This window comes from Falco punctatus (genome assembly GCF_963210335.1).
Source record: "Falco punctatus genome assembly, chromosome: 2".
In the NCBI taxonomy this organism is placed as follows: domain Eukaryota; kingdom Metazoa; phylum Chordata; class Aves; order Falconiformes; family Falconidae; genus Falco; species Falco punctatus.
In genome coordinates, this window is record NC_137581.1 from 117,693,897 (window position 1) to 117,711,193 (window position 17,297).

General features: G+C 47.6%; 1 protein-coding gene across 4 annotated transcripts in view; it reads right to left on the bottom strand.

Annotated features, from left to right (window-relative positions):
• The window catches only part of PHLDB2 (pleckstrin homology like domain family B member 2), a 70,529-nt gene extending 53,592 nt beyond the window's left edge, over positions 1–16,937 (bottom strand). For 2 of the 4 annotated variants that reach the window (XM_080377690.1, XM_080377688.1), the window contains exons 1-3: positions 16,693–16,937; positions 6,765–6,869; positions 2,054–3,402 (exon numbers count right to left, since the gene is read on the bottom strand). In XM_080377690.1, coding sequence (XP_080233816.1) covers positions 2,054–3,402; positions 6,765–6,813 — 1,398 coding nt within the window. In that variant the 5' untranslated portion in view covers positions 6,814–6,869; positions 16,693–16,937. Of the gene's footprint in view, positions 1–2,053; positions 3,403–6,764; positions 6,870–8,232; positions 9,907–16,692 lie in introns of those variants that run through there. The other 2 variants (XM_080377691.1, XM_080377689.1) reach the window with 2 other exon arrangements.
• Between the last annotated feature and the right edge of the window lie 360 nt (positions 16,938–17,297).

The following is a 17,297-nucleotide window of genomic DNA, read 5'->3' on the forward strand; positions in this document are numbered from 1 at the left end:
AAACTTTTAACATGCTTGGAAAAGCAGTAGGCCAATTCCTCTTTGTAAAGAATCAGGACTTGAAGCAAGTATTGTCCAGCAAAAAAAGAAATAGTTTGGGCTTGAGGGAACAGAAGTCATTACCTTCAATAATAAAACCAGAACAGTTTTTAGCGTTATCGCATACTGAAAACAACCTATCTTCCATCCCTCACAAAGGGAAAAGAAAAAAAGAAGAAAAAAAAAAAAAAGAACCGTTCTCTTTAAAACACAAATATGCTCTATCATGTTGTCTTTTCTGACCAATTATCTCAGGTTTACCAGCTTGCCTGTCAGGAAAACCCTTTGATTGGAAGCGAACACCACTTTGCACACACAAAACCCCAGGCCTAGGGAGAAGAGCGATTTCCAAAAGGAGTGGTGGCACGGCCGGGAGAAGGCAGCAAGAGGAGAGAGAAACAACCCACCAGCATTTCTGCTGATGCTTCCCACTTCTACGTGCCCATGTGTAACAACCCTTCCTAAGCCACCAGTCATCTCCACTCGCCGCTGGCCCTCCTCGCCCCTGGGAGCCCGGCCCCTGCTCCCCAGAAACCGCGGCTTCAAGGGGAGCTGGCAGAGCTATCAGGGGGCAAAGGGGGCAAGAGGGGGCAGAGACACCTCAATTCTACAGCCCTGGCTCTAAGCAGGCCAAGATTAATATTTTCACATCTTGCAAACCAACAGTGTGTACCTTACAGACCACAGCACTGCGTGCATTAGGGATGAAAAGGCAGCTCCAACAGGTTCCTCACCAGCTGGTGTCAAGGACATAGGTGAGATGGGAGGGAGACACCTGGACAGGTTACAATCCTTCAGCTCAACCTGCTCACGGGTGCAGCTTGGAATGGCAGCGGTGGCCCTGCACAGGCACCGGGCCATTGCTAGTGGTCCCTCATGGGCAGCCCCTACTCCCGCATCCCGCTTGTCCTGCCACCCCTGCTGCTCCTGCATCCCTGCTGCTCCTGCATCCCACCTCGCCACAGCTTTTCCCCCCAGCCTGCCCAGGAAGAGAACCCCCCTGCAGGCTCGCCGTCTGTGCGCACACTAGACAGGTTGAAGAGTATCCTATGTCCATTTTCCTCAAATCCATAAAGATCTGAATTCAAGCACAAAAATGTAAAGTTAATGCCTCAAATCTAAGACTTGGTAATACAAATTGGCCCATCTAACAACCTCCGTTTCTATGTGGATGATAAAAATCAGTACAGTATGAGTGTATCTTAATAGGCTCAGTGACTCTTGTAGAGACCAATAGAACTTTTTTCAAAGAAGTATTAGGCATCCTTTCAGAGACAGTTTCAATAAGAAACTGTTTCCACCATCTCTGTGTTCTGAAGACCTTTTTTTTGGTTTTTTTTCCTACCCAAAAGTTGTTTCAATAATACGTAAATTACATTTTACTACCAAGTTGAATCCCAAGCTGAAGCAGTATGTACTGCTTTATGTTGACTTGAGACAGAGCGAGAAACTCTGCCCCTCTCTGCTACTCTCCGTTTCAAGAGGGGGAGAACAAGGAAGGCTATATTTTAATGAAAATACTCAAAAGGAAAAACCACAATTCAGCAGAGAAAGCTCTGACGATGGATTTTGAACCCACACCAATGTATACCTGACTCCACAGCACGCACAGCTGAGTGGCTTATAGCAGAGCCATTTTTTTTTTACCCGCTTACCACAAAACAGTGCCATCATCTAGAACAAAAAAGCGCTGGATCCCTGCAGTGTAATTTGTGGGTTTTACGTACATAGACATTTTAAGAGCCCGCAGGATGACTGAACGCAATTTACGTGGGTTCCAACATGTTTTTAAGATGGCTGCATCGTACCGCCCGTCCGAGCTGTTCAGCAGCACGCTATTTAAGCATTAGCTTCATAGAGTGCAATAATAAACAAGGCATGTGAAGCAGGCAACACTTGAATTTCAAACCATGGCAGCTTATGCTTTGCTGTACCCTCCTGATGGCTAGATCTGGGATGGACATTCTGCACACGCTGACTGCCACAAAAAAAGAAGAGGAAGAGAAAAAATTACCAGCCGTTCCATCTCCTGCTCCCGAAGCCGCTCTTCCCTCTGCCTTCTGTGATAGTCCATGAGGTCTTCTCTTCCCGAAATGGAGCTGATGCTGTTCTTCCGCTCTTGCATGGATGTTTGCAGCGAGTTCGGTGTCTGTCTGTAACTTTCCAGATCTGGGTCGTCAAGTTCCACGGAACTGGTGGAAAGGTTTCTTCGGACAGAGAACGACCTGTCAAAATCCACTGGGGAGAAAGAACTACTGGGACTTGTTCCTGAGAGTCCAAGTCTATCGAAATCATCAGAAAGATATGGGGAAGAAGGTGCTAAAAGCATTTTTTTAGCAATTCGGGGGCTTGCAGGAACACTAAGAGTTGAACTGACATAAGGATTATTCCCAGAGACAGAGTTTGCATGTGGTGAAACCCCTGAGCTGCAAGAAGAAAAATTCAGATAATTATCAGCATCTAAAGCATTCTGAGGTAGATCTTTTTCTCCAAGTTTTTTCCTTTTAGTGTTACCCAGAGAACTTCTGGGGGGCAAACTTAATGGCACCAGCTGGCTTTCTGTTGATTTATAAAGTCTGGGTAGGGAACGACTGTACATTCCCATATGACTTAGAGATCCACCAGAGTATTTCCTAGGCCGTGAACCCAGAGTCTCCATCATCACATCCCTGTGCTTAACTGGTTTCATGTGAAGGGCCAGACTGTCTTCAACATTCATCCTCCTGCCTTGCTTTGGGCTAGAAGGCATGCTGGCTGCCCCTGAATTGCTACCAGGTGAAAGCATCAGCTCATTCCCCGAGCTTCCATTCCACATGGTCAGAAGAGAGCCCGAGATCTTCTTCGTCTCCAGCATTCCTGGGAAGTAGACATTGTCATACGATTTGTTTTTCTGACTGTACTTTGAGTAGTGAAACTTATCCATGTGTCCAAGGGATTTTTCATTTTCTCTGCTGGCGTGAATATCAAAGTCTGTCCTTCCTAAACTGTACCCGCTGAGGGATGAAGACGTGCCTGATACGGAACCCAAATGCTTTACAGAGATGCTTTTATCTGGAAGATACGGGCTTTCACAGGGGAACTGCTTGCCCCCTTGAATTTTAGTGATAGAGTGTGTATTTTTAACACTGGAAGAAGGATTAGGTTTAACCGGCACAGGTTGTGAAAGGGTTAAATAAGAGCCAGCATAGTCCCCGTTTGTTTTAAATTTCAGACTTGATGAATATTTCTTTGGGTTGAGGTTTTCCATAATATCCTGGAGACCATTTTCAAGGGAATTCGCCACAGAACCCTTTCCCAAACTAGCATTTTGTAATTCCATCTGGTTTTGTGTGTGGCTATACTCTGCCATAATCTTACTGGAATCTGTAAGGAAGAGAAAACAAGAAAAAAAAAATTTAGCAAGTAAGTAGCCTCTTGTATGTGCATGCCTGCACATGCCTTGAAAAGAACACTTTTTGTAATAATTACTGCGCTTGTAATAAATGTGTCTCAGACCATTAAGTAAAGCAGGGGATGCACAACTTTCCCATCTCTGTTTTTGCAGAAGATGGAGACTACAAAAGAAGGGGTAGAGCGACATCACCAAATTCATACCACAGATCAGCAACACAGTTGGAAAGATGCTAGACTCTTTCTTTGGTGCTCTATCCACTGCAGGAGCCTGTGGCTCAGCCTTTATAATCCTGAGCCTCCTCAGTTGCCCATGAAGTAAGGAAGCATTACAGTCCTGCTGGTTTACAGCTGAGGAACTGAGGTGCAGGGAGAAAACACAAAGCAGACAGCAGAGTACAGAACTGAACGCAGGTCTCCCAGGGCTCGGGATGCAGAACATAAGATACTGCTCTGGATTACCTCTTCTTTTAGCCTGCGCAGCTAGCGCATCCGAGCCCCAATACACTAATGAGCTCACCTCAAAGCTCAGTAGGCGTTTTGTCACCTTTCTGCTTACTCTGTGGATTGTCGTGCAAAGCTTCACGGAAAAGTACAAAACCGAGGTCTGTTTTTCAAGGTTTCAGCTCAATCTGTTAAAATACAAAGCTGTACCTACATCTGCGAAGAGCCCGCTTCAGTTTAAAGATAGCCTTAAGGAAGTGTAACGCTGAGCTCCATGACTTCATTCAAAACAACAAAAACGCATGACCATCAAAAACACTGCGAGCAGTTTAAGGTTCCAGGTCCTAATGCTTGTTAAGAATTGTAATTTATATTCTGGAAGAGGACACCGACCAAAAAAGCCTTTGCTGTGTTCAACCATGTGTCAACGATGTGTCAAGCTCCAGCCTGCAGTTCTGAGCCCCACTTTGCCAAAAGCAAAGAAAGAAATGCAGTTCCTGACAGTGTCAGTCACTGCAGGAGATAAACAGGACCCCCAGCAGGCTTCCACTTAGACCTCAGCTGACGTAGAAGTGGCACCATTAACATTTACAGCAGTTCTTGGGACGTCAGGCTGTGCTTCGAACTTACAACACAGTCTGTGGTGTCAGTTCCCGCAGTGCCAGTGAGTATTGCTTCTGAAAATAAGGGTCAAATCTGGGATTTACTCTTGGCTCAGACACATTTCACCTGTGACTTCAGCCACCTCATGAGAAACCTGATTCAGCTTGTCACTCAGCAGGAAAACCTAACTTCTAAATGCATAAAGTGCCTTTAAAATCCTCAGAGGCAACACTTTAATCCTCTTCCAAGTACCACTTCAGATAATTATCTGAACCTAGACACAAAACTTGGATTCCTGCCCCCCTCAGAGCTGATATGATCTGGTTTCACCAAGGGTAGCTAGGTTCAGATATCTAGTGAAGGTGGCAACGCATTCTTTGAGTGGGTCCTTGCTTCTGGGACCTTCCTCACTAACAAGGCAAAAAAACCTGGAATTCATTACTGTCCAGGGCATCATTCAATAGGCCTCTGTTGCCCAGGCTTCCTCTAGGCAAGCTGTGCCAAGTCTGAGTGCGTAACACTGTCTCCTCAATTCTTAAGGAATAAACCCATAAGCTGAAGAACAAAAGGTAACCATCATTAATAATGGAATTGAATAGGCTGAAGATAAAAGGAATCGGCATCGTGGGGTGGGGGGAATAAAAATCAAACACCTTCTTGAGCAAAGTGGACCTGGCTAAGCATGTGCTAATTACAAGCTCTGGTAGTGGCCAAAGACATTAACTTTCAGCTTTAAAACCAAGCCTCAGGTTTACTACTACACAGAATTTAATATTTTTATGCTGACTGTGATTTTATTTGCTGTAATTTTAACACATTTGTTACAATGATACAACTATCTAAGTTGCCTTTGAACCAGTAAATTCACAGAGCTCTCCATCAGACCATCACCGCTGTGAGCGGTGAAACTGCAATTTCTTACAATTCGACATTTTACTTGACATTTCTTAGCTGTTTTCACAACTTTTGATCAACAGTAATGATGAAATTCAATTGAAAAAAAGGAGGAACGTGACCCATGTTCAACAGAACTCTTGTCAGGACAAGACAAAAGCATCTGAAAATGATCAAGCTTTTATCATATTAGCGGTGTTATGAGGAAGAACGAGATGTAAAAGTTATTGAAGAGCACAGATATAAAGCACGATGCATATGCCTTCTATACTTAGCCTTCCGTTGTGAAACAGAACCTAATTTCCATCATCTCTCTCTTTCCTCCTTCCAAATCTCTTTTAAAATTGAAAGCCAATCTTGCATCAAAACTGTACTGTCCAAACCTCGACTTGAACACAGCAGAAGTTCAAGTGTTTTTGCATAAATTCCACTGGCTCCTACATTAATAGCTTAGCAGACATATTAATGGGACACTAATAATTGTTTATAACTCCCTTGCAACACCAGTAGGGCACATCTAATCCTACAAAGACTGGATGCTTTTGCCAAAAAACAAGTTAGCTCATGGAAACTTTCAGGCCTGTTCACCACAGCAATGAAGGGCTCATTGTACTTGAAATCCAAACAAGTACAGTAAGAAAAGGTCACGATACCTTCGTGCAGCCACTCGGCTTCAGCTTTTCTCTGCTATACCTTATGCCAGTTCTCCTGCATTTTTGGTTCCAGCACCACAGTGCCCGCAATCATACGGTTAAATCCCAAGTGGACGACAGCGCATGTTTAGCTCAACCATCGCTGCTTCCCACAAACCAGATCTTGTTTGTTTTGTTTATTTTTAGGGTAATGTTTGGGATGAGACTTTATGAATATGACAGGACGCGTTACACATGCTGGCTGCCACTGCCTTTGCATGCAGCTATAGGGACTGAGGCCAGGAGCTGCGGCACACGGCGTGCCCCGAACCCATCCTGCATCCAGGTCAGCCCCAGCTCTCGCGTGGTAACCTTCAGCGCACAGCGCAAGGCTCCTCTGGTTACCAAAGTATTCGCTGCCCGCAGCTATACAGAAGGAAATTCTTCCCTTTTTTTTCTCTCATTTTCTTTTTTTTTTTTTTTCTCCCCTTTCCCCTCATTCCTTTTCTTCCTTTCCAGAGTTATTTAGCTGGGGGTCACTGATATCTATTCCAGGCAGGCATTAAACTGATGGGGGAGGGCGGGCTGGCTGCAGCGTATCCAGCTGTGGCCTTGTTCTGGCTGGTAAATGGAGTCAGACATGGAATAAGAACAGAGCACTGTTATCCGTGTGTCAGGAGAATTAAAGGACCAAAATCAATGACAAATTCTGAAAGATCTCAGTACATTTACAAACAAACTTCATTTTTATTAATTGATTACCTGATCCAACATTCTGGAAGGAGGAGTGGTTACTTCTGTTTGGCATCATATTTGTCTTCTCAGGATGGTTAAAACAACGCTAATTTGAGTGAATCAAATTTTGACCTGCAAATAAAGTAACGAAAAAAACGTTAAGAGGTGTATTTCGAGAACATTTTTCAAGTATGTAATATAGACCAAAACTGGCTGTTTTTACAGTGAGATTTCCAGAGATGACTCAAAAAGAAACACGTTAAAAGAATACATTAAAAGGCATTTGGAAAGGGCAACCCATGTTCAATGTGGAGACAGCGGAAAAAACCCAAACCTGTCTGCAGTTGTTTTATCGGTTTAGAAGTCCATATATTTTGATTTGATAATCAGCTGTCATCTGTGACCCCGACTCTGTGCAGGCAGTTACTAGTCACAGCTCCCGAGTTTTGTTTGCGATCCTGTGGCTTCCTTAAGAAATCATTAACACGGTTGGACTTTTCTGCTGAAGATTTTATTTTTGAAAGCCCAGAGCCCAGTTTCAGCCTACACAACACCAGCATCCTGCAATCACGAAGAAACCTAAGCAAAAACAGGTATGTGATCCAAAACACAGAAAGTGTTTTGGCATGCAACGATTTCTGAGGTTCCAAAGAAGCCAGACTGGGAATGCAAATAGATTCTGCAAAGTTTATTAAAAAAAATACAAAAAAAATGATATGGCTACAAGACAGACTTGGCTTAAAAGAAACGCCAAAATTAAATCCCAGTCACTAACGACTAAAATTAAATCTAAGTCCAAACAGAAGAGCTCTAGTGAGTTGCTCTATTAAAAGATTTTTTTTTTAAAACACACATCTGTTTTTAAAAGGTCGACAAAAAGCTTTAAAAAAAATTGCATCAAGTGACAAAATTAATGGTGACCATCTGTAGGTCCTCTGGGCTTTAACTCTGGACAAGCAAATAGAAACGCAGCAGAAAAACAAGTGAAGAATAGAGACAGATGTCTGGGGCTGTCTAGAGACAAGCCACCTATTTAATTAACCGCAGTCGTCACAGCCGCAGTGTTTCAGGTCTCTGTTGCACAGACTTTTTGTGCTATGCTTTTTCACATTATTCTCCCTAGAGGATGGCCCTGGCAGAGGGGAGCTGGCTGCTAATCCCTGCGGAGGGAGGCTCCTTCACCGTGACCTCTGGCTTCTCCCTCCCCTGGTCCCCCCAAGGTGCTCTTCCCCGGGGGACCTGGCCCTATCCCTCGCCACTGCTCCCCCAGGAATCCCCCCGGCCTCACTTCACAAGGCTTTTTCTCTCTCTGCAGAGGTCATTTCTCACCCCTAAAGAAAGAGTTTGCACCCCACCAGGCACGTGTTCCCTCCCCTCGCCGCAAGAGCACACACCCCAGCTTCACCCCAACAGCCTCTTCCAAGAGCACGCAATCTACCGTCCCCCCAAAACAGTGCTGCTCGCCAAGGAACCAGGGCGAGGAAGGAGACCATACCTCCTGGAGGGACTCAGCCACCATGTCTGCCCCCTCCAGCAGCACAGGAATGAAGCTCTTCAGACAGGATGGTGGCAAACAGCCTGGACAGCAGATCGCTTTTATACCCAAGTTTCATGCTCAACAGGTTATCTTGTTGACACGGAACATTTACCAGCCTTTTCACCCCACCTGGTCTTCCATCCCACGGAGAGATTCCCTCCCTAGTTCCTTCCAGCTTGCCTTGCATCTTCCAAACTCAAAGCCTGCATAGCACCCCAAGCGCCTTCCTTGCCAGGAGCGGGGCTGGGGGGCTTCATGCCTGCGACCCCCCCGGCAGGGCTGCAGCCGACAGGCAGCTCACCCCAACAAGAGGTTCCCCCATTTGGCCAGTCGGCTCTCTGCCCTTTGCCTGCCTCCCAAACGGGAAGGACTGGGACACAAAACCCGTTCCAACTGCTGCTGTGTTGCCATCTTGGCATATTGCTTGTGTCATCTCTGTTTAAAATACAGCACGTCAAGCCCAGAGCTCCCCAGAAAAGAACCAAAAATTTAACTTCTCAGGGCATGTTCAACTTGACACAGAAAACTAGTGGCTCTCAACATTTCACACTGTTCTGTAACAAAAGTATAATTATATCATTGAACAGACACCCAAAGTATGGACAACTCTGAATTAAAAGACAGAAGAAAGGGTTGGTTTAAAAGAAAGGAAAAAACGTAACTAGATTTCTCATGTCTCTAACATTGCTGCTATATGGTTAAAATCATCGGTAAGAACACCAAAAATCCCATCCTTCCTATCTCATAAGATGATGGCTACCACTTAATCAATGTGACAGGCATTAAGGCGAGAACAGCTGAGAGGGAAGGGTTTCTGTGTAATTGAAAATTCAATCTTCAGTTTAGTGAATACCTGGGTTTGCTAATAGCTGAAAGGAAAAATGTCTTTAAGGTTAAATATTTATATGGTTTCAGTTCAAGTTTGAGAACTCATTACACATCTCTCTTCTTAGAGGATGGGAAAAATCAGAGAGGTCATCACCTAGCAGTAATTGAAATTTTGGGGGGAAGAATTTTCTAAAACTCTCCACTATGAGCATGAACAAGAAACAATTAATGCATTAATAAGCTAAGCAAATGAACAGCTCAAAATCCACATTTATCTGCTCTCATGAAATCATATTCTTTCAGATGAAGGTTATGCAGGGCCTCATAAAACAACCAGAGAGGCCGACTCTCGTTACAGAGCACATGCTGCGCTCTGGCTTGGCTGAAATGAAGCAAAATGATTTCATCTGGGATTTATAAAGTCATCTGAAGTGAATGTATACAGCATTACCAACCATGTTTCATCTCTACAGTACCCAGGCCAAATTAAGTTTTGTTTCACTAACGACCAAAAGAAACAGTGATTCATGACTCAAACAGGCGGCGAGTCAAACAAAAGATTCCAATTTTAAAATATTATAACACAGGGTGGCTTTACAGTAAAAACTTCTTTCCCTTGTATCATGGTTTAACCCCAGCTGGCAGCTCAGCCCGCCTGGTGGGAGGGGGGAGAGAATCAAGAGAGTAAAAGTGAGAAAATTTGTGGGTTGAGATAAAGACAGTTTAATAGGTAAAGCAAAAGCTGCACATGTGAGCAAAACAAAACAAGGAATTAATTCCGCACTCCCCATGGGCAGGCAGGCATTCAGCAGGGCTCCAGCGCGCGGAACAGGGACTCGGTGTTCTGGTTTTGTCTGGGATAGAGTTAATTTTCTTTTCAGTGGCTGGTACAATACTGTGTTTTGGATTTAGTCTGAGAACAATGCTGATAGCAACAACTCAAAACATCAGTGTGTTAAGTAACTTTTTATATTAAGTCAAGGACTTTTTCTCTAGGCCTTCCCTGCCAGCGAGAGGGCTGGGGGGGGACACAAGAAGCCAGGAGGGGACACAGCCGGGAGAGCTGACCCGAACCAGCCAAAGGGATGTTCCACCATGGAATGGCATGGTCAGCATGTAAACTGGGGGGAGATGGCTGGGGCTGCCCAGTGCTGCTGGGGCACCGGCTGGGCATCGCCCAGTGGGCGGTGAGCAATTGTAATCACTTGTTCAGTTGGGTTTTTTTTCCTTTTGGATTTTATTCCTCTCTCCCCCTCTCCCCTTTTTATTACAATTTTTGTTGTTATTATAACATTTCATTTTATTTCCATTATCAAATTGTTCTTTTTTCAACCCATGAGTTTTACCTTTTTCCCTGATCCTCCTCCCCATCCCACTGCGGGGGGGGGGGGGGGGGGGATGGTGTGAGCAAGGGGCTGCCTGGTGCTTAGCTGCCAGCTGGGGTTAATCCACAACACTTGGGAAGACAAACACTGTAACTCCAACCATCCCCCCCCCCCCCCCCCCCATCTTCCTTCTTCCCCCAGCTCTATATGCTGAGCGTGACATCGTATGGTGTGGAACATCTCTTTGGTCAGTTGGGGCCAGCTGTCCCAGCTGTGTCCCCTCCCAGTTTCTTGTGCCCCTCCAGCCTGCTCACTGGCAGGGCCTCAGAAGCTCAAAAGTCCTTGACTTAGTAGAAGCACTACTTAGCAACAACTAAAACATCAGCGTGTTATCAACATTATTCTCATACTAAATCCAAAACACAGCGCTGCACCAGCCACTGAGGAGAAAATTAACCCAGCCCAGCCCAAAGCAGCACGCCTTGGCATAGGAGCCCAGAGCTGCTGCTCAGCCAAGCTGCAGGAACAGCTCTAGCCAGCATTTCGTCCATAGATTTAGGGTGACGTTTTCTCAGCACATAGCTTCTCGCCCCTTCCTTCTGCCTGGGCTGATACCCACCTTCCTTTAGCAGTCTGCTATGGCACCCACTTTGCTCTTACATCGCCAACCGAGTGGGTTGCGATGCCTGAGGCACTGCTAAAGTGCTTCTCTGACTGAAAATAAAGTCAATTTTAAATAAAGCTCTCAAATTTGGCCATCTCTCCTTTAAGGCTGTTTTGCTGTTCATTGTTTCTTCATTTTCAGTTTCTCACAAAATGTTACCAGTGGTTCCTGGCAGCTCCTGACCCCTCCTCCTTGACGCTTCCCTTCAGAAATTCCTACAGCTGTGCACAGCCACCCATGGGAACAGACGAAACCCCAAGTGATGGAGGGTGAGGACAAAACCCCATCATTGCCACCATCCACACAACGTCATCAGAGTTTAACTCATTCTGCAACAAGAAGGTTTTCAAATTATTAGGGTCAGTTTCAACTGATCCAATAGAACACACGCTGTTTTGGAAACAAGAACGCCCCTTAAATTTTTACACCCTGAACATAACTTGGTGAATGAGCGCTGATGGCTTTGGTGCCTGGAGGTCTAACTTTCCCATGGTATAGCACTCCTATGTGCCAGAACTGACTGTTCCATTACCAAGTTGATTTACTTTTTTCCTGCATAAACTGAGGACAACGTACTTGCTCCTGATGAAATCAAGCCTGTCTCCCACCCCCCGGATTTACAAGTCTTGTTAGCCTCAATCTGATAGGAAAGTAAAACTCACTGGGATCTACAGTTTACCTCCAAAAACACTTAAGTGTAAATCCATCTTGCCCCCAGCTCCTTAAAGCCTGCTGTCAGACTAAAACAATACGTTCATAGAAAAGCACCTGCATAGTTTGGTGGAGATTTGGTACCCAACCAGCAAATGGACACATCCTTAACAGCGAGCACAGACATCTCTGCCAAAAACTGGGCAGTTCAGCAAGGCTTGTTATCTAAAGGTCGCCTTCAACGTCCTTCTTCATTTCCTCCTCCTCCTCCCCCACAACACAATACACCAGACCTTAAGCTACAGCTAATTTCCTACCAGCATAGCCCTGAACTCTGCTCAGTCCCTGGCTCTTCATGATACAGGTCCTGCTACACACTGATCCCCACGGTGCAAGCGAGCACTAAGTCTGGTTACAGGCATAGGGTGGCTTAGTTCCCAAAGCTCCCAGCCTGGCACCTTCACCAGCAGTAAATAAATTAAAAATCAAATATCTGTGAATCAGGTTTGACTAAGTCACTCCCTCGCAACCCTGCAGGTTTCCGATGTGGAAAAGGGAGCGGCAGAGGAAGTCACTCTTACAGCTTATCTCTTCCTCTGAGAAATTATCATGTTGGATACTGGAGAAGGAGCAGAAAAAGGGCAAGGCAACAACAGAAAACACCCTAAATAACTTTATTCCCCTCATAAACCACACCTATTTTACTGGAATCACTCCTCCAACTACTCCAAAAAATTGCACCTAAATACGACATTTTCAGTTAATTCTGTCCTACTGTATAGGCAGGATTCTCTCCTACTTGATAAGGATTGATGTTGTAGGCATTGCCAAATCAATTCTCTTTCCAGTAGACAGGCGTAATCATTTTAATCAGGTCATGACAACTGACAATTCTAAATGTGCATAAAAAATGAAAACATCCATTACCATGTAAATACTATAGTTTGGTGGCTACAAACTGAGATTTAAACCATTGACAGAAGAGACACTGACTGCAGAGTGTGTCCAAACAAAAACGACAGTGAAAATGCTGAAGCTTTATAACTCTTGTGCCATAATAGCTACCTTTACCTGAAAGCAAAACTGCTAAAAGTACACATTTCAATGAATTTAATAGTATTCCTATGCATTTGGTAGGACAAGAGAGTAGCCCACCTACTCGAACTGCATTATTTTAGTAGGTATCACTGCCTTCTCCTTATTTTGCAGTCACACAGATCACTCTTTCATCTGGACCAGCTCAATGGGATAAGCTGAAGTGAAAAGGAGAGTTAATTCTTCTCTGTTCAAACAAAAAAGTCACTGACAGGTAGAAACGTATTAGCAGAGATTTCTGTTAAAACAATGAACTCCTTTCTTCATGCAGAAAAACAGGGCAGCAGAGGACAAGCCAATCTCAAGTCGTGTTCCTCTCCTCTGCGTTGGTACCTCCCTGGCAGTTAAGCTTAAGAGTCAGTTATCTGACCTACGACTGATTCATCTCACACCAGTAACTACCAGCTCCCTGGTATTACTCTGACCCTATTTCATTAACTCCTTTCCTACTGAAAATCTGAGCATGCTCAAAAGATTTGCAAATCAAGACTTAAAAAATTCGCACAGACATGGCAAATAGAAAACTCTGCTGGTGGCTGGTAGACTGTGATTGCTTATACATCTCATTGTACACACTAACAAAACCCAAAACAAACAGCATAGCTGGTGTAGTAATAAGCGTACATAAACATTCTAGACCAATACAATTCTCACTCCTGAATCCCAGGAAATACAGGCTTTCTTCAACTAAAATTTCAGGAACGGGGTTGAGTGAAGAAACAATTATGAACCCAAATTCATGCTGTACAGGAGCAGAAATTCTCACTGTACAGGAGCAGAAAGATCCTAAATAAAAGTTTCTCCTTTACATCCTACCTGACATGATAAACTTGCTTTTAGGATGCCCCTAACAAATTCAATGGAAGCTTGCCATATACAGCAGATAGGTATGTCCCAGAAAATCTAAGCAGCTAGAAAAACTAATCAGAACAGCTTCAAAGATCATTTACTCCCCTTTTTTTTTTTTCTTTTTTGTCTCCTTGGATGTCTCTACCATTTTTCTTCCTGTCTATTGCATTGTGTCTCTCTCTCAGGCAACCATTGCCCACGATCCACTTTCCTCTGTGCTGATTTCTTTCACTGCCACTTTGTGCCTGTCACTTCCTTCCGTTAATCAGTTCCCTACAGCGCCCACTTATTCTGACAGTTTCTGTCTCTCTTACTTCGTTTGTCCATTTCTCCTCAATTTGTCTCCTTCCCGAGATGCTTGCCCCATATTTCCAAACGTCCCCTCTAGCTCTTTAGAGCTTCTTCATTTCCCAGCACTCTGAGGGCGGTGAGCATGCCCCCAGACTAAATGCTTCTCATCACACTTGCTTGGCAAACCACATCGTGACAGCGACAGCTCAAGTGGCGCCCGCCGTGGCTGCTGTGCTACCAAGCCATGGCTCTGCCCGCAGAAACACAGGGCAGCATTTATCAGCGAGTCCCTGGACCACATTCCCTCAAGAGAGGGATACAGGTACGATACCTGCAGTTACACCACCACTTAAGGTAATTCAGGAAGTTAAATGAAATGGTTCACTTAAAAACTGATCCCACCTGCGTGAGATTTGAGTAGAGAAAAAAACCAAGCCTGGTCACATTTATGGAGTTCACTCCTATACTGCAGCCTCTGGAGGACCTTCTAGAGGGGAAAACTGCCCCTGGATTTCTGTGGCATCTTGGATGTGCCCCACTGGTCTAAACCAAAACCCAGATGAACCGCATCTGCCCTGAACACCCAAAACAGGGCATCGCCTCATAACTGGTTATTTCAGTGGGAAGCACTGTTTGCTACACTGGCAGTTACTACACATCAGAATTAACTGTTTAACAAATGAAAATGGAGAGAATACACTCCACGTGCAGCCAGCATAGCATTAATTCCTTCACAAACGATCACCAGCACTTCCCCCTCCCCACCTTCATTATTTCAGGTTTTCTCTAGATCTTCAAGTGGAAAACAAACAAGACCTTCCCATCCAAACCCCTTCAAGTCCTTCTGATCCAACCCCACCCTCAGCCAAGGTGGACCTGCAATCTTTACCTCACCCATCCTCCGCTTCCTATCTAAGAACAAAATACTCCAAATTTTTCATGATGGACTTTGTTCCTTCCCAACAAGGGTCACCTGGCATCTTTGCATACTTTCAAGGAGCTGGTTGCTAATTTTATCTGATAAGCACAGACAGTAACTGATATGGAAAAAATGGAAAAAATTACTGTTCTTCCTGTCCTGGTTGCTGCCCAAGATTTCCATTCCCTCAGTAAAAACATGGACCCACAAAAGAGTCAATTTAGCATTTGTCAAAATTTCTGGTGTGGAAAGGGAATTGCACAAAACAAATAAAAATGGTACTATCGGCTCTGGAAAAGATTCGGCGTTAGTATTTGACTGCCCTAAAAGTATCTTTCTGTCACTCTCTTCGTTCAGCCCACCGCTCACCTTGCCAGCCAAGGTGGGCACTCACTCTCCCCATCTCTCGATTACTTCATCTCCTTTCTCTCCTACTGCTTCCTTCTGCTGTGGGAAAGCAAGCCCATCCTCGCCCTTCGCGATTCCGTGTGCCGGTGCCATGCCTCACCTCCTCCCACCTCTCTTCCTTTCCCACCTGAATACCTTATTCCCGGGGGACCTTAACTAGGAGAATATAGAGAAAGGAAAAAATCGAGTTCACCCAACACGCGGACTTGCAGAACTGGCTCTCTCGCCTGCCTCGTCCCCCCAAAGAGAGGGAGCAGGCAGCACAAAGATGAAATAATTCACCATGTTCCGACTGGCAACACGTCCACCCAGCTGCCCCGGAGATGCAGACATGGAGGACTCGGGCAGGGGCAGAGTCAAAGCACACAGACAAGATGACACGCTGACACGATGAGCACTTGGGGGGGAAGAAGGAACTGGTGACAAAAGCCATGTGTTTGAGCTCGCAGCAGCGCTCGGTGGCAGGAGCAGAATGCCCATCTCTCCAGCCTTTATGCAAGCGCCGCCGGTCTATTTGCACTTCTGCACATGGGGAAATTCCTCCGGCGGCTCTGGGGCAGGAGGAGCGGGGTCTGCTCCCAGCCCGTGCCTCCTCTGGCCGGCGGGCAGCAGGTACGGGGCGGCCCCGCGCCCCCCGCTGCCCCCGGGGCCGCGCACCGGGGCTGCACGGGAGGGGGAAAGCGGGGTGACCTCCGGGCTCCCAACCCGTCAGGGGACCCCCAACCCAAACCCCTCCGTGTCACTGAACCGCTCCGACGGAATACCGGATTCCTATCGCTCAACTCCAGCGATGCCGAGGCGGTATCCATCACCGGGCTCAGCCCCGGCAGAAGCCCATCTCCAGCCGCGGGAGCCTTGAAAAGCCACCGGGCTAACAAAGAACGGGCGGACAAAGAGCCCCCTCCTCCCGTTACCCCCGCCACCAGGTAGATGGCTGGCGACGGACCCCCGAACCGGAGCAAGGCGAGCCCCGCCGGCCACCCCCGCCTCCCCCGCCCACGGACACGCGGGGCGGACGCCCCCGCCGGGGCCGGGCAGAGGCTTTGTTCAGCGGTGGGGCCGCGGCGGCGCCCGCCAGCACCGGGGCGGGGGGGGCACCGGGACAAAGGGCTCGAGGCGACTTGCGCCCAAAGGGACGCGGGGGGAGCCCCGTTCCTTTTTGCTGTGTCTGCCAAGAGGGGGGGGGGGCGAACCGCGAGGGGAGAGGGGTGGCACAAACTCCCCTCAAAGTAACCACAAACCGGAGCGCGGCTGAGCCGCCGTCAGGGAGGGACCCGCTCCCCATCCCCGCAGCGCTCCGCCACCGGGAGCGGAGCCGGCCGCGTCCCGGGAGGGCCGCCCCCACCCCCGACCCCGCGGGACGGCGCTTCCCCCGGCCCCGCACTCACCGCCGCCTCCGGCCGCCGCTGCCCCCCGCGCATCCCGCTGCCCGCCCGGCCGCCGCTGCCAGCGCCGCCGCCGCCGCCCGCCTTCCCCCGCCCGCCGCCACCTCCCGCTGGAGCCGCCCCCGACCGGCAGCCAGCGCCGCCCCGCGCAGGGGCGCTGCCCGCCCCCCCGTGGGGCACCCCCGCCGGCGGAATGGTTCGCTCCCCTCAGGCCGGGGTCGCGGGAGCGGGGCGGCCGAAGGACAGGCGGAATGGGGGGGGGGTGGGACACGCAACGACGCGCACAGAGATACCTACAGCGGGGGCTGGCGGGGCCGCCCCGGGGGACAGCCGGCGGCCGCTTCGCGATCTTAAATATGAATCGCCAGGCAATTTCCTGTCCGCCAGATTAGCTGAGCAAACAGGGCGGCTCTGCGAGGGCGCGGGCTCGGTTTTCCTTGCCTGGGGCTGGGGGTGCGTTTACCTGCTCCCTCCTGCTGGGGAGGGGGCTGCCCGCGCCCTGCCAGCCCCGCAGGGGCGCCGCGTTGCCTCCATGCCCGGTGGGGTGGCCCTGCCGCCCGCCTCAGCCCGGGGGTCACGGCCCGGTGCAGCTCACCAGAGGCCTGCCC